Source organism: Microtus pennsylvanicus, chromosome 10 (genome assembly GCF_037038515.1).
Source record: "Microtus pennsylvanicus isolate mMicPen1 chromosome 10, mMicPen1.hap1, whole genome shotgun sequence".
Lineage (NCBI taxonomy): Eukaryota > Metazoa > Chordata > Mammalia > Rodentia > Cricetidae > Microtus > Microtus pennsylvanicus.
The window spans coordinates 29563446-29588032 of NC_134588.1; the positions used below are offsets into that span (position 1 = coordinate 29563446).

General features: G+C 41.6%; 1 protein-coding gene across 1 annotated transcript in view; it reads left to right on the plus strand.

Moving 5' to 3' along the window:
- The first annotated feature begins 917 nt into the window (after nt 1-917).
- Nucleotides 918-24587, plus strand: part of Klhl12 (kelch like family member 12) — a 39055-nt gene continuing 15385 nt past the window's right edge. Inside the window, exons 1-5 of the mRNA XM_075988034.1 lie at nt 918-1344; nt 4573-4773; nt 12078-12231; nt 15211-15428; nt 22049-22198. Coding sequence (XP_075844149.1) covers nt 4579-4773; nt 12078-12231; nt 15211-15428; nt 22049-22198 — 717 coding nt within the window. The 5' untranslated portion in view covers nt 918-1344; nt 4573-4578. The remainder of the gene's footprint in view (nt 1345-4572; nt 4774-12077; nt 12232-15210; nt 15429-22048; nt 22199-24587) is intronic.

A 24587-nucleotide genomic window follows, 5' to 3' on the forward strand; every position in this document is an offset into this window, starting at 1 on the left:
CATCTGGAATGAGATCTGGTGCCCTCTTTTGGCAAGCAGGCAATATATTCAGGCAGAACAATGTATACATAATAAATTTTAAAAATCAATACATATGTATTTGTTTTTTCGAGACAGGGCTTCTCTTGTAGATTTTGAGCCTGTCCTGGCACTCTGTAGACCAGGCTGGCCTCGAACTCACAGAGATCTGCCTGCCTCTGCCTCCCAAGTGCTGGGATTAAAGGTGTGTGCCACCACTGCCAGACTACAATATATCTATATTAATTATTGTGACAAATCCATAGAGCCCTCAATAGAATTTCTATCAGGTCTCCATCTACCACCTTTAAACGTCAAGGACAATTTGGGATCAGGAAGATATGACAGGAAGGAAACTATGTTAAAACTAAAAAGCTGCCCACTTGAACTACACTTTATTATCCTTAAGAACCAAGTGTTAGCAGGGCTTGGTGGCACACACTTTTAATCCCAGCACTCGGGAGGCAGAGGCAGGAGGATCTCTGTGAGTTCGAAGCCTGGTCTACAGAGCGAGTGCCAGGACAGCCAGGGCTACACAGAGAAACCCTGTCTCGAAAAACAAACAGAACCAAATGTTGTACAGAGAAAGGCAGGATAATCCAATTGGTCATTCATATAAGATAAACCAAGAAATATCTTTCCCTTCTCAGCCACAAGGCAAGAAAAGAAAAATTCCTAAAAATTCAGCACTAATGAAGGACATGGTGGCCAGTCAGGGCAGTAGAGATGACTTGGGTGTCCTTTGCAATTTCCCTCACTGTGTCCAATTTCTGGTAGTTTAGTCAATCCACAAGTTCCTTCCCCTTGACTAGGAGTGAAGAAGTAACCACCTCACGGTGACAGGCGCATTTAGGACCCAGAGGCGTGTGGTCATCTCCACGGCGACAGGCAGCCTGATTATTCTCAATTGACCTGGAGAATCTGGAAGTTGCGTGGGACTGCTGAGTGTGAGGGGGCCGCAGCCTACGCAACCGCCTGCCGTACCGCGTGGGGACGGCCACCCTCGGAACCTTCGCATCCGGCCCACGCTCCCGCGCGGCCCTACCCACTCCGTCCACCCTTCCATTATTTCTTCTCCGTTTTTTAACCCCCTCAGGTGAGCGGGGCCTCTCGACTCAGCCTCCCTACCGTGACGTAACCTGGGAGAGGGCCGCCCCGCCCGCGGTGAGACGTCATCACGTCGCGCGGCTGCCGAGCCCGGAGCCTGGAGTACCACAGAGGCTGCTCCGCAGCGGCTGGTCCGGGCGGCGGCGGTGGCGCTCCGGCTGCTCAGCCGCCTGTGAGCCCCGTGTCCAGCCCATCGGCTCGGGCGGCCACAGAGCCCAGGTGAGTGGGTGCGGCCATGACACCTTGCCTTCCCCTTCTGCCCTCGGCCTGGGGCGCGGCCTTTCCCCAGCCCGGGTGCCCCCCGAGTTCGGCGGAGACGCGGTGCGGCGCCGCGGGGTTAGCGCTTGCGGTCTCAGCTTCTCTGGAGCAGCCCCTGTCTGCCCCGGGAGAAGGTTTCACCTGGAAGGAAAGAATTCCGCCGAGAAACAGTTAAGGAGAAGTTTATTTAACAAAGCAGAGCTACACACTCCCGAGCTTAGAGTGGGCTTTCTCGGAAGATAGGTGCGAGCAACGCATTGGGGTCTGCGTTGTCCGTTTTAAAGAAGTTTTTTTAGAGGACTAATGAGGTGCTTGGTATATCCGTGCATGGATGTGAGATGACATTCCTTCCCTCCCAAATTATAATGGACCTCATTTCCCCTTGTAGGGCACCTCCCCCGCCCCCCAACTCCCCCCCCCCCGCCAAGTGATCTTGAAAAAAATCAAACCGCAACACATTGTAATGAGGATGCAGATCCTTCTTTAACGTGCATGTTGGCGATTTGTTAAGTACTCTGCTGACTTGGTTTCTGATACACTGGGAATATCCCAAATAGAGTTTCACGGATGCTCCACCACAGAGGTGTATGCTGACCATGGGAAGGCTTAGTGCAGTTTGATTTCCTTGGTTCTGGCACGCGTTAAGTCCCTACCTAACCAGGAGACACAGCCACCAAGATACAGATGGAATTTTCCGTGATTACCGAGTATCTAACCACTTGCCTACCTAGGTCGCTCTAATACTTGATGAAGGCAAGCTTGGCATTAGCAGGGGGAGAACTCCATTTTTTTTTTCTTTAAGTTTTAGAATTCTAGAATGTGGTGCCCCTCCCCCGTTCAGAATGGAACCCCTCTTTTCAGATATTAGCAGTTCTAGAATGCCCGTTCCTGTGCTGGGAGAGAGGTTGCTATCCTGAGGTTACTGTCACTTTTGACACCAACCTTAAGCTCCCAGCCACAAGCTGAGTCCTGTAGCAAGACACCAGGAAAATTTCATAATCTTCAGATACTTCTGAGAAGTCAGCAAATCCCCAGAGTTTCTTGCAGCTCACAATTGGAACTATGTCGACTTAAGGAACGGTTTTAAGAGTAAAAACCATTTACTTTCTAGAATCATCCCCTATTTTGTAAAATACATTGTTGCGGAGTTGTTGGAGGGAGGGTCGAGAGTGCTTTTGATGTAACTAAACAAAAGGTGAGAACTTCAAACCTCAATTTTTCTTTTCAGAAATTCTGAATGTGAACTTTGGAAGAAGAGTTTCTTTCTTTTCTTGGTCCATTTCAGGAAGTTTTGCATCCCAAGTAAAAGTTTGTTCTCATAACCACTTCCATCGCATTCCCCAGAAAGTGTTCTGAGGAGGAAAATAGTGTGACTAAAGTCTGTCCACTCAGGAAAATATTCTTCTTGTTGCCTTTCAAATACATAACTATTCAACGGATGCATACAAGTGAACACTGCAATTCTGGTTATTCTCTGATACCCATAGGGAATTGGTTCCAGGAATCCCCAGATACCAAAATCTGAGTGTGCTGGTCTTTGTTTTGGCTTGTTGACATGGAGCCCTGTCTGGCTAGGAACTCATTGTGTAGACTAGGCCTCCAGCTTGCAGTGATCTCCCTCTGTCTTCCGAGTGCTTGGATGACAGGGGATATATATAGCACCACACCTGGCTCTGAAGTCATGAGGAAGCACATGCATAGCATTTGCATAGACTCTGTGCACATCCTACATCAAGGCAGTTCTGGATTATTTACCATACTGAAAACAGTAAAATTGTTGTTTTGTGCTGGCTGGTTTTATGTCAGTGTGACACACGCTGTGGTCATCTGAGAGGAGGGAACCTTAGTTTAAAAAATGCCTGTAGAAGATCAGGGTGCAGTCAAGCTGGTAGGGCATTTTCTTAATTATTAGTGATTGATGGGGGAGGTCTTAGCTCACCGTGCCACCCCTGGGTTGGTGGTCCTGTGTTCTATTAAGAAAGTAGGCTGAGCCAGGTGGCACTCGGGAGGCAGAGGCACTCGGATCTCTGAGTCGAGGCCAGCCTGGTTTACAAGAGCTAGTTCGAAGACAAGCACCAAAGCTATTCAGAGAAACCCTGTCTCAAAAAAAAAAAAAAAAAACCCAAAGAAATAGTTCACTCCTTTAATCCTGGTACTTGAGAGGCAGAGTCAGGCAAATCTCTGTGCCCTCAAGGCCAGCGTGATCTACAGAGCGGGTTCTAGGATAACCAGGGTACACAGAGAAATCCTGTCTCTAGAAACCAAAAAGAAAAAAAGAAAGGAAGAAAGTAAATTGAGAAAGTCATCAGGAACAAGCCAGTAAGCCATCCCTCCATGGGTCTCTGGATTAGCTCCTACCTCCTGGAGTATCAGTTCCCACCTGGTTTGAATTCCTACCTCTGCTTCCCTCAGGGAACTGTGAGGTAGGATATGTAAGCCAAATAAACCCTTACCTCCCCACATTGTTTATTTTTTGTTTGTGTTTCTTTATTCTTTTAAACATTTTTATGTATTTATGTGCACATTTGTTTGTGTGTGGATGTCGGATCCCCTGGAACCGGGATTATAGACAGTTGTGAGCTGCCATGTTGGTGCTGGGAATTGAACCTGGGTTCTCTGGAAGAACAGCCAGTGCTCTTAACCACCAACTCATCTCTCCAGCCACTGTTTGTTTTTTGAGCCAGGCTTTCCCTGGGTAACTCTGGCTGTCCTGGAACTCTCTCTCTAGATGAGGCTAGTCTTGAATTCAGAGTTCCCTCCTGAGTGCAAGGATTTAAAGGCATCTGCCACCACACCCAGCTCCCAATTTCCTTTCTGATTATGTTTTTTGTTTTATTTTTATCACAGCAGTAATAACCCTGAATAAGACAGTGTTATTATTTAGGGAAAGTAATAAAAAGTCTGTGCATCTTCAAAATCAATACTTTTTGACTGTTTTGCTCCTTGCTAGGTTGAATCCAAAGATGTAGACTAGTAGAATTCAGAGGCAGAAGAGGTACCTTGCTGAAGTTAGCGAGATTGTGGTAGTGGAGCCAGGGTCAGGAATGCTCTGTACATGGCTGTTTGTGTTGAAGGAAGCCCTTTTAGTTCCTTAATTTGTAAAGCTCAGCGTGTGTTCATTTTCTCATTTCTTCAGATATCTTTCATGTAGCTGTATTGTCCAAGGATCCCTCTGTTCTTCCTTCATAGTGCTTGATGGGCGGCATTATGGCCCCTAAAGACATAATGACAAACACTCACGCCAAGTCCATCCTCAACTCAATGAACTCCCTCAGGAAGAGCAGCACCCTTTGTGATGTGACACTGAGGGTGGAGCAGAAAGACTTCCCTGCCCATCGGATTGTGCTGGCTGCTTGCAGTGACTATTTCTGTGCCATGTTCACTAGTGAGGTAAGTGCAAGTCATTCTCTTATGTCATAGAGCACACTAGCATGTGGTGGTGATGAGACTGATCTGTCTGGCCAGCTAGGTCAGGGTCCCTTTCTTTCATTACTCTTTGTTGGGTGGCTTCTGAAGGGGCTGTTCAGTCGAAGGTGTATCCCACCAGAAGACCATCAAGAGTGTAGGAGTCCTGCTCTGTTAGAACTTCCTAACAAGCTTTCAATAAAAATATAGATTTGAAACCAGAAGCCAGGCGGTGATGGCGCACACCTTTAATTCCAGCACTGGATGTAGAGCCAGGCGGATCCATGTGAATTCAAGACCAGCCTGGTCTACAAAGATAGTTCCAGGAAGGGCTTCAAAGCTACATAGAAACCCTGTCTTGAAGAAAAACAAAAACAAAAAATAAAACCTTGAAACCAGAAATTGTGTCACATTTATAATGCCAACACTTGGGAAGCAGAAGGATCACCATAAATTTGAGGCCAGTGTGAGCTATAGAATAATGCCCACCTCAAAAACACTCAGCAATAAAAAAACAAAATTAGTTTGATAAACCAGTGTGTAGTAATACGAGTGGCGGGGCTGCGTCCGCAGCTCCCCGGCCGCCTGCTAGCTTATGCCCTGAAATAACAACACACAAACTGTATTCATTTAAACACTGCTTGGCCCATTAGCTCTAGCCCTACTGGCTAATTCTGATATCCCAATCAACCCATCTCTAATAAACTGTGTAGCTCCGGTCTTACCTGGAAGATTCTAGCCTACGTCCATCCTGGGTCGGAGCTTCATCGCATGCATCAGCCTGGGAGAGAGGAGCATGGCGTCTCTGTCTGAGGCGTCTTACCTCACTTCCTCTTCCTCCCAGCATTCTGTTCTGTTTACTCCACCCACCTATGTTCTAAGCTATGAGCCCAAGCAATTTGTTTATTACTTAACCAATGAAATCAACAGATTGATATATGACACTCCCACATCACTTCCCCTTTTTCTGTTTAAACAAAAAAAAAGGCTTTAACTTTAACATAGCAAAATTACATATAACAAAACAGTTATCAAGTAAAAATTACAATATTTACATCTATTTTATCTTTTTTCATAACTAAGGAAAACTATAACTACTTATATATTCTTTAACTTCATCAAAGACTCCAGAAGGATATAATATTACCTAAGCAAACAAGAAATAAGCAACTTTCAAACTCTAGAAATGACAGAGACATTTTGCTGCCTGGACAGTCACCCAAAGTTCCTCTGTACTGTTGGGGCATCCATCTTCGGGCCTACAGGCCCATGGTATCCAGAGACATTTCCATGAAGCAGGACATTTCAAAGTCAGTTCAGTCACTATCTGTTGTGTCCTGAAGAATGTCTTGCAGACTCTTTCATGAATCAGGAACCCCGAAAGATCATCTCACCTTTAGGCAACTTCAGTAGTCCTCTCTCTGCGGGTTCTCTGTGTCCAGTTGATGCAATAGTCCAGGCAAGAGCAGTTTCTTGCCCAAATGGCTATCAAAACTCCATAAGGTGCCTCTTCGATGCCCATCTTCTTCTTGAAGTAGATTGGTGCTGCCAGGAGCAGACGTGTCTCATTGTCATGAAAAGCCCTAAATTATTAAAACATTTAAAATGCCATATCCTATAATCTTTGAAAAATATGAAGAATGCCTATCTAAAATATATCTATGTACATCTAGAAAATCTTAACTAACGTGACTACAAACTTGACTATTATGATTATCTATTATTCTATATTCTAATTATACATTACATTTTTAAATGAACTACACAATCACAGTATCTTAATCAATAGCAGAAATATGCATATACATATAACAAAATTGACCTTAAATCTCTATCAATAAAGCAAAATCTATACTAATACAAACTATTCATATCTATATCATATCCCCCTTTAAATGTTAAAGAACGTTTATAAACCATATTTGGGAACATGGGCGCAGTTTTTTCTCTCCAAACTGCTTCCTGCTGAATGGGGGCGTCGTTAATTAGGTCTTTCATGGTATAACCTGTGTGCTAGTTTCATCTCAGTTGGCAGTTGAGCGAAGCAATTTTCTGAAGGTGTTCACACCAACCCTTCAGGAGGGCGTGGTCCATCATACCAAATCGGAATAGAAGAAATGAACAGGGTCTCATCCTCTGTGAAAACAAAATAAGAAACTCCTTTCCAAAGCATCATGTCCTTAGATCCAAATTTCAAAGTCAAGGCATTTTCAAAATATCTATGTTGGATTATTTCTTTTTTTTTTTTTAAAGATTTATTTATTTATTATGTATACAACATTCTGCCTTGATGTATGCCCGCACGCCAGAGGAGGGCGCCAGATCTCAGTACAGATGGTTGTGAGCCACCATGTGGTTGCTGGGAATTGAACTCATGACCTCTGGAAGAGCAGCCAGTGCTCTTAGCCTCTGAGCCATCTCTCCAGCCCTATGTTGGATTATTTCAGCAGCATTTATAAACAAATATCTTTTAGCAGCTCTTGCTCCTTCCTCAGCATTCAAACAATTCAAAGAGAGCATAATAGCATACAGTATCAAAATTCTCTGTGTATTTTCCATCTTTGTGCGCTTTATTTTAACCTCTATTTTGTTTATTTTTACTTTTATTTTTTGCTTTTTGAGACAGGTTCTCTGTATCTTTGACCTGGAATAACTCTGTAGACCAGGCAGTCCTTGAACTCTCAGAGATCCGCCTGTCTCTGCCTCCCAGGCATTGGGATTAAAGGTGTATGCTACTACACCTTGAACTCACAGAGACCTGTTTGTCCCTGCCTTCTAGGCACTGGGATTAAAGGCATGTGCTACCACACCTTGAAGTCACAGAGGTCAATCTCCCTCTGCCTTCCTAGTGTTGGGATTAAAGGTGTGTACTACCACACACAACAACTCTCTTCTTTTTTTTTTTTTTACTTTAAGAACTTCAACTTTTAGTCTGCATATATATATATATATATATATATATATATATATATATATATATATTTGGTTTTTTGAGACAGGGTTTCTCTGTGGTTTTGGAGCCTGTCCTGGAACTAGCTCTTGTAGACCAGGCTGGTCTCAAACTCACAGAGATCCGCCTGCCTCTGCCTCCCAAGTGCTGGGATTAAAGGCGTGCGCCACCACCGCCCGGCCATCTGCATATATTTTTAACACGCTGTAAATCATTTAAAAAAATTTTTTTTGAATCTCTCTTTACTGTATCTCTCTCTCTTTTTCTGACCACATGAGCCTTTAAATTACTGAGCAATATGGGTAGGATTAAAGCCGTGGCTTTGGTGGCTGGATCCAGCCCATTCCTTAGCTTTCTGCCATTCCAACCTTGTGGCTGAGGTACCGGCCAGAGCCGCGTTCAGTGCCATAAGTCTACAGTGTTTCAAGGTCCCTGCCAACAAGAAAGCTACAACACTCAAATGTTCTCTCTGTAGCTGACCTCCTGCCTCAAAGAGTTAGAGTTTGCCCTGGCAGGATGGCCCAGAAAGCCAGCATTTTTAAATGGCGCAGCTTTTTTCCTGCTACGGCTGAAAACCGAAAAGCATGCGTTCAGCTTTTCGTCAACACCCTTTAAGTGTTTCTTGGCAGGACCTCTTAATGAGCTGCAGGGTTTTGCAGCTAAAGCTGAGTCAGGAAGCCTCTCTTAGATGAGAGCACTTGCTTGCCCCTAGCAAGCAGAGCAGACCCAAGAAATAGCTGCTATCAAGAAAACATGCTTTACTCTTTCCCAAGCTTTCTCAGGCTTTCAGTGGATACAGTTGTCCACACGTCTGGGCGCCATTCTGTATTATTAGGAGCGGCGGGGCTGCGTCCCCAGCACCAGTGAATTTGTATAATGTGTTAGTTAAACAAATGAGCTCTAAAACAGACATGATAACTTCCTCTTTTTTTAATATTTATTTATTATATATACAATATTCTGTCTGAATGTATGCTATATATGCAGTGTTCCGCCTGCGTGCATGCCTGTAGACCAGAAGAGGGCACCAGATCTCATTACAGATGGCTGTGAGCTGCCATGTGTTTGCTGGGAATTGAACTCAGAACTTTTGGAAGAGCAGGCAATGCTCTTAACCACTGAGCCATCTCTCCAGCCCCTGGCTTCCTCTTTTAAATTACCAATAATCATAGAAAATGAGTATTCCTTCCACCAATGTAGATATAAGGGTGATTTCAAGTGAGAAGAAGTGAACATAATGAATGGCTGTGCAATATTTGCTTAGCCTGGTGTGGTAGCACATGCCTGTAATGCCAGCATGAGGGGGTGAAAACAAGATCAGGAGTTCAAGGCTGGCCTCATGGTGAGACCCAGTCTCATAAAAACCACAAACAAGTGCAGGAGATGTAGTTTAGTTGGTCTAGTGAGTGTCATCATACACAAAGCTGTAAGTTCAACACCATTCTTGCCTTCGTGGAGAGTTTTAGGTCATTCTAGGCTTTATGAGACATCTTCTCCAAAAACAAAATTAATTAAAAAAACCAACAACAACAAAAACATGACCAGCAAGATGGTTCATCAGGTAAAGATACTTTCCACCACCAGACCTGATGGACCTGATTTCAATTCCTGGGACCCACATAATGGAAGGAGAGAGTGTGTATGTGTGTCTGTCTGTGTACATTCGAGATGGCTAGGCCTGTAAGGAGCCTGATGTGACTCCTGAGTTTGATCCCCAGAACCCACATAAATGTAGAAGAAAAGAACCCATTGGCCTCCACACATGCAGGGCACGTGAGTTGTGAAGAATATAAAGCTAATTGGTTTTCTGGTTTAAACTATTTTATGGTGGATAAGTGAATAAATTTTTTTTTTTTTTTTGGTTTTTTCGAGACAAGGTTTCTCTGTGGTTTTGGAGCCTGTCCTGGAACTAGCTCTTGTAGACCAGGCTGGTCTCGAACTCACAGAGATCCGCCTGCCTCTGCCTCCCTAGTGCTGGGATTACAGGCGTGCGCCACCACCGCCCGGCCCAGTGAATAAAATTGTAATTGATAATGAAAGTATAAAACCCTAAGGGAAGTGCCACAGCTTCAGAATGGCCATCCTAACTATGTTGGAAGTTCATTGAGATAGAGAATTTGGGACTGGGCAAATGTTTGGCTAATCTGTCTGTATGATACTTTTATTTGTGAGTTCATTACAATAAAGTGGGTGGTTTCTTTTAAGTTTCTAAAAAGTAAAAATAAAAATATTTGAACAAATATTTATAAATACTTTTAAGTTTAAGATATATGAATAATTATTATGTATTTAAACTTAGACATATGTCTTTTTCTTTTTTGGTTTGTTTTTGTTGTTATTTTGTTTTGTTTTGTTTTTGTTTTTTTTCAAGATAGGGTTTCTCTATAGCTTTGGAGCCTGGACTGGAACTCACTTTGTAGACCAGGGTGGTCTTGAACTTAGAGATATCTTCTGGGATTAAAGTCGTGTGCCATCACTGCCTGGCTAGATATATATTTGAATATTTCATTATACTGAATTTTTAGTTTCTGTTTGTTTTTAAAAGTTAAAATAATGAGCCGGGCGGTGGTGGTGCACACCTTTAACCCCAGCACTTGGGAGACAGAGGCAGGCGGATCTCTGTGAGTTTGAGGCCAGCCTGGTCTATAAGAGCTAGTTCCAGGACAGGCTCCAAAGCTACAAAGAAACCCTGTCTCAAAAAGTAAAAAAGAAAAAAAGAGTTAAAAATGTATGTGTGTGTGCCTGCATGAATTTATGTGCATGATATTCAAGCAGGTGTCCTTAGAGTCCAGAGGGTGTCAGGTCCCCTGGTGCCTCCTGATGTAGGTGCTGCAAGAGTAGTAAGCACTTTTAGCCATCTCCAACCCTCTGGTTTGGCATGTGTGCATCAGTTTTTGAGACAGAATCTTACTGTATACCCAAGTTGGTCTGAAATATTCCATCTTTCTGCCTCAGCCTCCTCAACAGAGATCATAGGCGTGTGCCACCCATGCCTGGCTATGATAAGACTCTTTAGAAAGTATCTCTAACTACCAGTATTTTCTTTTTTTTTTTTTTTAATATTTATTTATTATGTATACAATATTCTGTCTGTATGCCTGAAGGCCAGAAGAGGGCGCCAGACCTCTTTACAGATGGTTGTGAGCCACCATGTGGTTGCTGGGAATTGAACTCAGGACCTTTGGAAGAGCAGGCAGTGCTCTTAACCACTGAGCCATCTCTCCAGACCCTACCAGTATTTTCTTTAGTTAGTACCCGTCACTGTAATGAAGAAGTAGTGGCTAGAAGCAGATAGAAGAGGAAGTATCATAATAACTCTTTTATGTGTCCAGTTACAATGCCACATTTGTCGCACACAGAGCGTGAGCTACATACAGGTGGGCTTGCCTCTGCAGCTTGTGACTGTAAAGCCTGGTTCTCGAATCCTTTGCTCAGGCAGAAGGCTAGTAGAAATAGAAAGCTGTCAGGTCATTCTGGCTAACCCAGGGTAATTTAAAAACTGTCTTGAATAACACAACAGCACAGATCTCTAGCCTGTACTGTTGTCTATAATGTCTGTCCCCAGAGCAATGGCATTTAGCGGGTAAGGGGTGTTAACCAGAAGTTCTGAGCATGGCATGGGCTGAGACTGCTAGCTGTTGATTGTATATTATATGTCCTGTTTGCTGTCATCTTGGAGAAAGTTGCTGAGAAATTTATAGAGTATATATAACTATAAAATAATTCACTTCTTCTCATACATATTTCATTCTTCTTTTCTTTTTTCTTTTGCTTTTTTAAATTTTTTATTTTTTAAACAGGGCTTCTCTGTCTGTCCTAGGACTCCTGTAGAGCAGGCTGGCCTTGAACTCAGAGATCTGGCTGCTTCTACCTGGGATTAAAGACAACATGTACCACTAATGATTTTTTTTTCTTTGTATGTGGGATTCGTCTTGTAAAGAATGTTTTTTTGTTACTCTCTGGGCTGATGGAGAAATCAAAGATGATAAAGCCATTTAGTTACTAATGGAAGTACATAAGATTGTGGTAGGTGTGCTCACCCTTGAGGCCATTGTCAGATGTCCTTCCTCACTCTCCACCTTGCTCACCCTTGAGGCCATTTTCAGATGTCCTTCCTCACTCTCCACCTTGCTCACCCTTGAGGCCATTGTCAGATGTCCTTCCTCACTCTCCACCTTACTTTTGAGACCTGGTCTCTTCACTAAACTGTGCTTGTCATTTGATTGGCAAATGAGTGGTGGGATCTGCCTGTCTCTGCCCTAAGGCTCTGAGATCACAGGTCTATGTCAGTATCTTGAATAATTAAAAGATCGTTCTTTTCTACTTCATGAATTTTCAGCTTTCAGAGAAGGGGAAGCCATATGTTGACATTCAAGGGTTAACTGCTTCTACCATGGAAATCCTGTTGGACTTTGTGTACACAGAAACAGTACATGTGACAGTGGAGAATGTTCAAGAACTGCTCCCTGCAGCCTGTCTACTTCAGCTGAAAGGTACAGTCCATAAAATGTGCCCTTATTCATGGCTCATTGGCCCTGGAAGCGTTTTTTATTGATGTAGAATTAACCAAGAGACTTTCAGAGACCCATCTAGAAGCATGACTTTTGAATCTTGGAACATGAAAGATCAGGTGTATTTAAGAACAATGCAAAAGAAACTCTCCAAATATGAGTGTATTTGGCTCTTGTAAAAGAAACATTTAAACTTTTCCTGTTTGTGAAAATATGGAAGAGTCAGGTGTGGTGACTAACAGCAGTAATCTAGCACTTAGTAAGCAGAGACAGGAGGATTATGTGAGTTTCAAGCAAATTTAATCTATAAAATGAGACTGTGTCTCAAAACCAAACCAAAGGGCTGACGAGATGTCCAGTGTTTAAGAGTATGAGCTGGTCTTCAGGGGGACCTGTGTTTGGGTCCCAGCACCTACTTGGTGACTCACAACTCTTTGTAACTCCATTTCCAGGGAATCTGATGCCCTCTTCTGGGCACTGGGCATGAAAATGCTACACAGATACATGTGGGCAAAGCACCCACACAAGAGATAATTAAACCAAACAAAACATTTCCTTAACACATGCATGCATACATACTTACATAGTACTGTAAGAATTGCCAAGAAACTGATAGAATTTATTGCCTGCAGAGATGCTGTCTGTTTACCTTGTCATTGGTTGGCTGTGGGAGTAGAGCCTAAGAGTACTTGTCGTTATAAACCTTTTTATATCTTTGGGCGGGGTGAGATAGGGTTTCTCTACATAACCTGCCTGATTGTCCTGGAACTCACTCTGTAGAACAGGCTGGCCTTGAACTCACAGAGATCTACCTGCCTCTGCCCCCCTCAGTGCTGGGATTAAAGGCATGTGCCACCATTGCCCAGCTACCTTTTTATATCTTTAAGTCTTGAAATCATGTAAAATGTCTTTTTTTAAAAAATTATTTAGGTTTATTTTTATTATTTTTTATGTGTATAAGTGTTATGACCTTTGGTGGCCACAGAGGTCAAAAGAGGGTGTCAGATCTTCTGGAACTGGAGTTACAGGCAGTTGTGATCTGTGTTCTCGATGCTGGGAGCTAAACCTAGCTTACCTTCAAAAGTGACAAGTGCTTTTAATGGCTGAGCCATGCTCCAGTTCCTATTTTGGTTTTGGTTTTTAAGACAGGGTCTCACTATGTAACTGTGGCTGTCTGGGAACTCATTGGCCAAACTGGCCTCAATCTCAAGCATATATGCCTGCCTCTGCCTCCTGAGAGCTGGGCATGTACCTCCATGCCTGTCTTAAAATAGCTATTAAAAATAAAGTTTACCTGGCACTTGGGAAGGATAGGCAACATGAGCTATATAGGTAGACCATGTCTCAAAAATAAATAAATAAAATAAAATTTAAATTAATGCATAACAGTTATAGTTTAATTTTCACTGCATTAATGATGCCCCCCTTCCAGTTTCCAGTCTGTGTTTTTTTGTTTTGTTTTGTTTTTGTGTATGTGTGTACTTATCTTTTATTTTGGTCTACACTGTATAGACAAGGCTGGCCCTGAGCTGTATCCCTGCTGGTCCAAATTCTGTCTTCTTGCCTCAGCCTCTTGAGTACTAGGATTCCAGTTGTGGGCCAGGACAACTAGCCAGTCTGTCTCTTTTAACCTCCAATTATGTATATCCACATAATTGAAACATTCTTACTGTTTGTTTTGTCTTGTTTAGGTAAGTCTCACTGTGTAGTTCAAGCTGGCCATGAGTTTATGATCCTTGGTAGCCTTCTGAATTGCTGGGATTTCAGGCACAAACCACATTGCCCAGTCTACATTCTCCACTTATAATACAAGATTGAAGTAAAGTGGAACACCCTCAGTACAGAGTTATAAAGTTAAGAATTAAGTTTATGCAAGATAATGTGACACACACCTTTAATTGCAGCACTCAGGAGGCAGGTGCAGGCGGATATTTGTGAGTTTGAGTCTAGTCTGGTCTGAATCGTAAGTTCCAGGCTAACCAGGGCTACATAGTAAGACCCTGCCTCAGAAAAACAAAACAAAAAGACCTGAGTTCATGCATTGCACTTTTTCTTTTTTCCAGTGCCAGGGACTGAGCCCAGGGCCTGTGCTGAGCTGCTGCACGGGCAGAGCTGCTCTTCTGTTATGCCGCATCCCAAGCGTCTATTCTGACTTCCCCATTAGAGAATTATGGGATTCTTTTTCCTCACCGGAGAGGTTGTTTGGTTTTCGAGACATGGTTTCTCTGTGTCACACCCTGACTGTCTTAGAACTTGGTTTGTAGACCGGGCTGTTCTCTAACTCACAGATCCACCTGTCTCTGCCTCCCAAGTGCTGGGATTAAAGTGTGTGCCACCATACCCAGCCTCACTGGAGTTTTAAAATAAGTTTGATATAGGAACTAGAGAGATGGCTCAGTATTTAAGAGCACTTTTCTTCCAGAGAACTTGGGTCCAATTCCCAGCACTCAACATGGTGACTCACAACTGCCTTTTGCTCCAGTCCTAAGGGATCTGACAAGTATGACCTCTTTGGGAACTGCATGCCACGGGGCATTTACCTACATGAAAACCTAGTACTTATATACATAAAATAAAAATAAATAAGTCTGAAAACAAAACTTTATATAGAGTAGAAAATGAGAGTGTTGTAATTTAGTGGCTGTTTTTAGATGGGTTCCGGTAGCTAAGAATTTACAGTTTCTGATGGCGTGAGTGTCCTGGAAACTAGGTTGGACTTGGTATACTCATTTCAGAGATGAAGCAAACGCAGATATAAAAGGCTTTTAAAAGTGACATAGTACATAAGACAGAGATAATATTGGAATGCCTTAACCATAAATTTTCTAATTTGTATGTTAAGGTGTGGAGCCAGTGTTCTTCTGATAACATGTAGAGAAGATGCTAAGATCCAAGAATATGCAGCCACTTTACACTTGGCCAAGTATCCTGAAGTCTGCTCACTGCCTATGTTTGTCCTAGGTGTGAAACAAGCCTGCTGTGAGTTCTTAGAAAGTCAGTTGGACCCTTCTAATTGCCTGGGTATCAGGGATTTTGCTGAAACTCACAATTGCGTTGACCTGATGCAAGCAGCTGAGGTTTTTAGCCAGAAGCATTTTCCTGAAGTGGTACAGCATGAAGAGTTCATTCTGCTGAGTCAAGGAGAGGTGGAAAAGCTAATCAAGTGCGATGAAATTCAGGTACAGCTTTGGCTTCTGTTACAGTTTCTTTAAAACTGAGCCATTACAAAAATTACAGAGCAGGTGGACTCACTGTCCACCTTACGGCTTCATAATCATATACCCAGATTATTGCCAAAGGTTTTAGTTTATTTGCATTTTGTGAAGGAAAAAAATCTGCTCCCTTTCCTTTATCAAATATACTTATTCCAGTGGTAAAAATTATATAAACAGAAATTGGGAATTAGGTGAATTTCTATGCTATACTTTCACCCACCAGCTGTGTAGTTTGTTTGTCGTATATAGGTATGGTTAGACTGAAAACGGGAGTGAAGAATCCAATAGAGGGCTGATGGGTGTCTTTGAAGTAGGTAGCTTTAATCTCCAGTGGACTAGATCTTTAGTTAGTAGCTTCTAGAAAGATACTCAGAGCCAAGTGCTGTGTTCTATGTACCTGTTGAGTTTTTTCTTCACTGAAATAATTACCAAACATCTGTTCTTCAGTTTAGATGAGATGCATTAGAAAGTATCAGGCTTGGTTTAATACTTTTTTTTAATATATATGCTGTAGTAGAGTTTGCTACCTAAAGAAATTCTATGGCCAATCCAGGTTTGCTGTTGCATACCTGTAATCTCAGTACTCAGGAAGCTGCTGAGACAGAAGGATCATGAGCTTGCCTTGGCAACATAGTGAGACCTTGTCTCAAAAAAAAAAAAAAAGAAAGAAAGAAAGAAAGAAAGAAAAAATGAAAAAAAGCACCATAGGAGAAAAGAACTCTGTGATATACTTTGTGTATATCAAATGGTCTTTGTCCTGAATTGGCTAGAAAATGAATTTTTATGTTACAAAATAAAAGGTTTTAAGTATACTTTTATTGATGAGGATTTATTAAAGTATAGAGCCAGGATTCAAGTCCAAGCAGTCAGCTAGATGTGATGCTACACATCTGTAAGTCTAGGGCTTGGGAGGTAGAGCTGGAAGTTCAAAGCTATCCTGGGCTACAGAAGAAACTCTGTCTCAAAGAACCAAGGAAAGAAAATAAAAGGACAAATTTTAAAGCTGGATGTGATATGTTGGACCTGTATTTCCAGCACTTAGGAGTGGAAGAAGACAACCAGTTTAAAACCTTTCTTTGCTATATAGTATCAGGCTAGCCTGGGCTATATGAGACAACCCCCTCTCCCTCTATTAAAGTGGAAAGACCTTCTTTTCTTTGTCTTTTTTTATTTGTTTGTTTGTTTTTTTGGATTTTTCGAGACAGTGTTTCTCCGTAGCTTTCGGTTCCTGTCCTAGAACTAGCTCTTCTAGACCAGGCTGGCTTTGAACTCACAGAGGCCTCCTGAGTGCTGGGATTAAAGGCATGTGCCACCACTGCCCGGCTTTCTTTTTCTTTTTTTAATGTGCATTGGTGTTTTGCCTGCACAAGAGTGTCAGACTCCCTAAAACTGGAGTTACAGACACTTGTGAACTGCCATGTGAGTGCTGGGAATTGAACCTGGGTCCTGTGGAAGAACATCTAGTGCTCTTAACCACAGAGCCATCTCTCCAGCCGCCATGAGACCCTTTTTTAACAATACCATCATCACCCCATACAGACCATGTGTTCTCAAGACCTTTCCCCCATAGAGCTGTGAGCTCACTACCAGCTGCCCAGTTTGTTTCTGACTGTCCTCATCAGGATATTAGCACAAACATCAGTCATTTTGGACCTCTTGTAGAATCTGGATAAAATAAAATGGAACAGAACAAGCAAATAGCTAACTATTCAGGCCAAGATGAAAAACAACTTGAGCGTTCTTTTATGTAGTTTTCCTTCCCCATATATTAAGACTGGCCTTTGCTTTTTTTTTTTTCCAGGAATGACAACAAAAGATTTTTTTTCCTGGTTTATAAACCAGCTCAGAATTACAACCAGATGTCTTGACTTCCACTTGATAAATAGCACTTCCTCTTACTAAATAAAACAATAGGAGCCATACACGGTGGTGCCATCTGCAATTCCATAAGTGACAGTGGGAAGGTGGTATCATGAGGTTCAGGGGTTCAAGACCAGGTGGTGGCACACGCCTTTAATCCCAGCACTTGGGAGGCAGAGGCAGACGGATCTCTGTGAGTTTGAGGCCAGCCTGGTCTATAAGAGCTAGTTCCAGGACAGGCTCCAAAGCTACAGAGAGTAATTCTGCCTCGAAACCCTCCCCCAAAACCCAAACAAACAGAAAAAAAAAAAGGTTAAAAGACAGTGGGAAGCAGTGTATCATACAGACTGAAACAGCATGGGTTTTGCAGTCAGACCTGGTTCTAACATCTGTGATGTGTTACCTCATGGTTAGCCTTTGTTTTTATCTTCTATAAAATAGAGATCATATTATAAAATAGAGATGCACAGGACTATCTCAAGCATTAAATGACAGTGTCTTGTCTGACACTTAGGAAAAGGTCTTTGTGAAGAATTTATTTTCCCCATTATGAATCATTAACCTCTCTCCACATTTAGCAGTTTCTCTACAATTTTAATTTACTTGTTTTAAACAGAAAGACAGTTTTTCTTAATAATGGCTGTCCTGCATCTTCCCCAGCTTCATGTAAGATGACTGCCTTGATCTTCCACATACTTCTCCAGAACTACCATAGCTGAAGTCTAGCCTGGTGTACCAGAGAAGACTTGACCCCGTCCTCTAGCCCTAGCACTTTGGAGTGTGCTCCCCATGGTCACCCCAGCAGTTTTTGCAAACTTGTTGATACTGCTGTCCTGCTTGGACCAGGACAGCAGTATCAAAAGATATCAGTTGCTCTTTCTGATGCCCTCAGAAGTCCGGTGCTTACCCCCAGCTCTGTCACCGCCCTTCCTCCTTTCACTAGACTAGAACGCTAAAATGTCCCTTAGTACCAGTTCTTTTTGTTCTAGGTTAGTGTTGTGTGATAGAAAATTTTTTCAAGATGGATTAAATTCCTTTGTCTAGTCTGATAGCCATGGGGCATGTTGTTGTTGGGTTTAGAGATGTAACTAGTACATCTAAGAAGCTGGACTCTTTGTTTTAGTTAAGTGCCACTCCTGTGAGAGGACAGGTGGGCCAGAACTTCTGGGTGCACTCTTTTTTTTCCCAGAGTGCGCGTAGGGATTTTGAGATGAGATCTTATTCTACATTCTTAGCTGGCGCTGAACTCACTGTGTAGCCACCCTCGTGTCCCAGCCTTTCAAGTGCTGGGGTTAGCAGTGTATGCTGCCACTTCTGGCCCTTTGAGTACTCTCTTTTTTATTCTTCCTGGCTATTTGCTACTTTTCCATCAAATTTCAGCTTACTACTTTAGGGAGATTTTTCCTGACTTACCCGCCTGTTGTTTTAACTTTGGCACAGTTGGCTGCACCTTAATCTAATACTACTATTTCAACCAGCAATTGCATCTCCACAGTTACCAACCTGCTTCTCTGGCCATGATCTGACCACTCAGGCCGCAGCCTGGTGGGAATTCTGTTCCCACAGTTCTGTTGCTGCCATGAAAGGTGGCTTTAACTGAATCTCTGTTGTTCTATTTATAAATAAGACTAGAGAGTCAAAGGCTGGCATCAACCTGCCAACTCAGAGGCTGAGTAGCAACAGTGAGCCTTCTCTCCTTGCTGGAGTGTCTCCAAAAGAGAGTATCCTGCTTTGCTAAAACAGAAATGAAATCCCTCCCTACTCCTTCTGGTGCCTCCTATTATCTCTTCCAGATGCCCTCAACTAACTGCTAACTCAGCCTCCTGACCCAAGGTTAATTTTATTTAACACAAATGGAAATTCTGGGTTTAGAATGTGATTGAAAACCCCCAACATTTCCCCCTTTTTGTCTGAATGAAAAGGAAAGATTTAAACTCTAACACAGTAAAACTATATCAAATAAGATATCAAGTAGATCAGTAAGAACAATTATCAAGTAAGGATTACATTCACAATGTCCAGTCCATTTGTATTTGGCAAATTCAGAAAAATTGCTCTAACCCAGTCTCTCTTGGTGTGTCTAAAGTGGTACCTAATTTACTTTGTGTCCTAACTTTTATTGCCAACCGCAAACTATCTTTTTAGACCTTAAAACATTTTCTTAGATAAACAATTTAAGCTTTTATGTCTCTCAACTTCATACACTTTATACCTCTTTTGTGAGTTTCTTTTCTGAATTTGGTAACATGGAAAACTGTAACTACAACATCTCGTGTTCAGCTCCATCAGAGACCCAGGAAGGATCTAAGCAGGAAGTGCAAATAAAAAATTTCCAAAGCTATAGAAATGACAGAAGCATCTGGCTGCCTGCACAACCTCCAAGGTTCCTCTGCAATGTTGGTGTATCCATCTTTGGCCTACAGGCTCAAAATATCTGACAGACTTTTCTGTGAAGCGGGATTTTTGAAGGATTGTCTTACCTTGACTTGGCAGAGTTCAGCAGTCACCGTTTTTTGTGTCCTGCTCATCCAATTTAGACAGCATAGTGTCATCTTCTTACCCAATGACTGACTTGCCACAATAAAAGCAAATTCCATATGGAGGTTTTTCGATGTCCATCATTCCCCCCCCCCCTTTTTTTAAGTAAATTGGTGCTGACAGGAGCAGATGTGTCTCATCATCATGAAAAGTCTTAGGTTACTAAAATTTTTTTTTTTTTTGGTTTTTGACACAGGGTTTCTCTGCATATCTTTGGAGCCTATCCTGGAACTCACTCTGTAGACCAGGCTGGCCTCAAAGTCATAGAGATCCACCTGATTCTGCCTCCTGAGTGTTGGGGTTAAAGGCATGCACCACCACTGCCCAGCTATTAAAAAGCCTTAAATGCCATATTCTATAAGTCTCTTAAGTGTTTGAAGACCACCTATCTAAAATATATCTGTGTTTAACTTTGAAAACATATCTAACTACAAATTTGATTATTATAATTGACTAACTGCTAGGCTGTATTTCTTTCTTTTTTCTTTTGGTTTTTTGAAAGGGTTTCTCTGTGTTGCTTTGGAACCTGTCCTGGAACTCACTCTGTAGACCAGGCTGACTTCAAACTCACAGAGATCCACCTGCTTCTGCCTCCTAAGTGCTGGGATTAAAGGCATGCGCTGCCACCACCCGGCTTAACCTGTATTTCTTAATTATACATTTTTAAATAAGCTGCAAAATAAAACACCTTAAACAAGAACAGAAACATATATAGTATAACAAAAATAACCTTAAATTTATATCAATATACAAAAATGTCTTAAACAAGAGTAGAAATATATATATATATTATAGCAAAAATAACCTTCTATTTGTATCAATATGCAAAAACACCTTAAAGAAAAGTAGGAATATATATGGAGTATGTTCTAACAAAAATAACCTTAAATTTGTATCAGTATACAAAAATTCATACCAGTTTAAAATACTTCTTTTTTAGTTTAAAGTAGATTTAATAATTTACTCTTTTATCCTATCCTTGTTATTTTTGTGTCATATCTCTGCTACTTTCTTATATAATTTTAATCACAGCCAGAGTTTACTAATTAATAGTTGATAGTCCTGGAAGGATGAGACGAGCCCATAAGATGAAGGCCAAGCCTGGCCTACAAGAACTGTATTTGATCTGTCCACTTTTATGTAGTCTGCTGCAGTGAAGTCAGTGCTTGGCACTTAGTACAAGCTGAGTAAATCCATCACATGGTAGAACATGCACATTGTGTCTGCTTTCCAATGTAACACAGTTCTTGGGAAACAGTGTGCAAGATGGTGTTTTTGTTTGCTCTCCTCTGTCCACAGTCAACGCTCTGACAGATGACTCAGATTACATATGCACAGAGACTGCAGAGAGAATATACACATAGATGTCTGTCTTTGGAAAATCCTAGTTGTTGTACCTATTGCTTTCCTGGTGGCATAGTACAGGCTTTAGAGGGTGTGTCTTTTTATCTATTTGTCATGTATAATCTAAGTTCCCAAGTATATATATAATAAATAAATATATCAGTATATAAATATATATATCATGCTATATATCACAAATAGCACAGAATCTAATAGTTTTTTAAATGCTGACTGACCATACTTTGAAAGCTATAGCATTATTTGTGATGATAAAGTGAAATTCCTGCTACAGAGGCAACTATAAATGCAAAGTATTTTAGTTTTAATAAAGATAACAGATTTCCTCTCCCATGTTAACTGAAGTTGCAGAAATGACTAGATAAAAATTCAAGAATGGGGGGCCCTGGAGAGATGGCTCAGAGGTAAAGAACACTGGCTGCTCTTCCAGAGGTCCTGAGTTCAATTCCCAGCGTCCACATGGTGGCTCACAACCATCTGTAATAAGATTTGGTGTCCTCTTCTGTACTGCAAGATACATGCAGGAAGAACCCTGTATACATAATAAATAAAAATCTTTAATTAAAAAAATTGAAGAATGGATACAGTTCTGAAAAGAAAGCCAACATGTGACTGATGGTTTATTAAATGCTGTCTGTCCTAGTTCTTTTTCAATTACATATAATTCTTTTTCTGTATCTGGAAAGATTGTTTTCCAGCACCTCCACATCTCTGGAAGGTGGGAATAATAGTCATGGAGGACAGGGAACAGAACAGAAAAAGATTCAGGGACGCTTTCTAACCGGGAATGGAAAAACCCATGACGTGCAATTACACATTTGCAGGTGGATTCGGAAGAGCCAGTCTTTGAGGCCGTCATCAACTGGGTGAAGCATGCCAAGAAGGAGCGAGAAGAATCCTTGCCTGACCTCCTACAGTATGTTCGGATGCCCCTGCTGACCCCCAGGTACATTACTGATGTGATAGATGCTGAGGTAAGTCATGTCAGGATCTCGGTTATCCAGAACCTCCACTAACTCCACACTTAGTGTGTATAATCAGGAACCAGTAGTATTAATGTAGGGCCACTTGGTTCCCTTCAGCGGGAATGCTGGAGAGGTAGAGCTGGGAACTTCCTAGGCGTAAGGAACGTTAATGCTTGTCAAGTCAGGCTCTGTCAAGTGAACATTCACAATTTAAATTTGTGCTTTGTTATCTTTTTGTTTTATGTGCTTCTGAGGCTTTTATAATGAACTGTGTTTCCTCTCTGTTAAACATAATTTTTTTTCATAAATTGTTCTTAAAAAAAAAAAAAGATGAGTTACTTTGCTTAGCAAACCATGACTACACTTCTAGTAAATCTGATGTACTTAGTTTGATGCAGTTGAGCTTTCTGTTGTTCTGTAAACTCTTTCTCTAACAAGTTCTCTGTGGTGACGTTTTTATAGTTGATATATACTGCTGCCGTAAGGACCAGCCTTCAGCAGCTCTTGACTTTTCTATCTGAGGGAGTAAAACTTAATTCTCTGGGACTGGCGAGGGAGAAAAAAACTTAACTCCCTAGGGTCGGCAACACACACACCTTCAACATGTCAGGACCTCACCTAGGGTGCTGATGAACGTCAAGCCTTCAGCAGGTCAGAGACACTGAAGGGGAGCTGCAGAGCCGGAGAACCACTGGACAGACAGACACACACGAGGACTTTTCTGAGGGCCAAATTAGTTCTTTGTTTTATTATTTTTGTTCTAATCTATTCCTTTTCTATTCCTTTTTTTAAAAAATATTTATTTATTTATTATATTATGTGTATAGCATTGCTTCCATACTATGCCTGCACGCCAGAAGGGGGCGCCAGGTCTCATTATAAATGGCTGTAAGCCACCATGTGGTTGCTGGGAATTGAACTCAGGACCTCTGGAAGAGCAGTCAGTGCTCTTAACCTCTGAGCCATCTCTCCAGCCCCCTTTTCTATTCTTTTTACCCTGATGTTTCCCCATTCTCTCTTGATGTCTTCCTTCTGTAACTTTCCTGGTTTTCCTTATCTCTTATATTTTTTTTCCCTTTACAGCTTATATACAGCTTATGAGTAGAATCTTTCAAACAATATAAAAATTACAACATGGTTACATACTATTTTTTAAGTTTATCTTTACAATGAATACAAGTGAAAAATAGAGTGTTTTCCATATCCCTTACATGATTAAACATTTTACGTATTACAGGTGAAAAACAAATTATTCCCAAGAATCCACATACATTCATACCCAAGCACCTGTTACAGATTAACAGAGTATAAGCAAGCAAGACATTTTTCTCAGCATTTCTTTTACTGGCAGGCTGCATTTTGTGGTTACAAAGAAAGGATAAATCACTTTATTACTTACCTCAAAAGATAATCTTATAAGGAATCTTAAAAGAATCACAAATCTAAACGTTTTTATATGAGAAACAAATCAGTCAGCTACTTTAAATCCTCAGGGTGCATACCCTCTCGTCAACACTTTTCTATATTAGAAAGCTGAGGGCAGAAATGGTTACAAGGAATTAATCATCACCCTTGATCACCAACCCATCCTAGCAAAAAAGGTATTATTCCAGCAATAGCCACGCTGTCATTGTTCTTGTTTCTTGACCTCAATGAGTTTCTCACTCAGCTATTAAAGTGAGTAAAGTGTGCCTTTTTTTTTTTTTGGTTTTTTGAGACAGGGTTTCTCTGTAGCTTTGGAGCCTGTCCTGGAACTCTCTCTGTAGACCAGGCTGGTCTCACACTCACAGAGATCCACCTGCCTCTGCCTCCCGAGTGTTAGGATTAAAGGATGTGCTACCACCCCACCTGGATTAAAGGGTGTCTTTCTAAACTTTACATTTTCCAAGATTTTCTACCTCAAAGCCATTAACAAAATCATCTTAACCTAACCGTAAGTCATTATTTAAGACTTTGTTTCAGCTATAATGCATACTGAAACCTGTAAACACATCTCCCAACATTAAGATGTAAAGAACTTGAGTTAGCTTGGCTTCTGGGACTCAACTGTTTCTCGTAATCATTAACCTAAGCCACAGTCTATATGGCTCCTTAAGAGAAACTAGCTGTGTGACTTTTCCTTGTTCTATTTTTCTCTCTTCTTCTGCAGCCTTTGTTTTATCAGGGGTATGGGCAACACTTTAAACAGTACAGTTTAAGAAAAAAAATCATCTTTAAAAATAATCCACAGGGCCAGGCGGTGGTGGTGCACACCTTTAATCCCAGCACTCAGGAGGCAGCAGCAGGCAGATCTCAGTGTGAATGGGCGTGGGAGATCCCACTGACCTTAATGTAGTGTCACACACCAGATACAATGGCAGTGGCAAACATGCAAAGACACAACAGTAGCAAGAGGCAT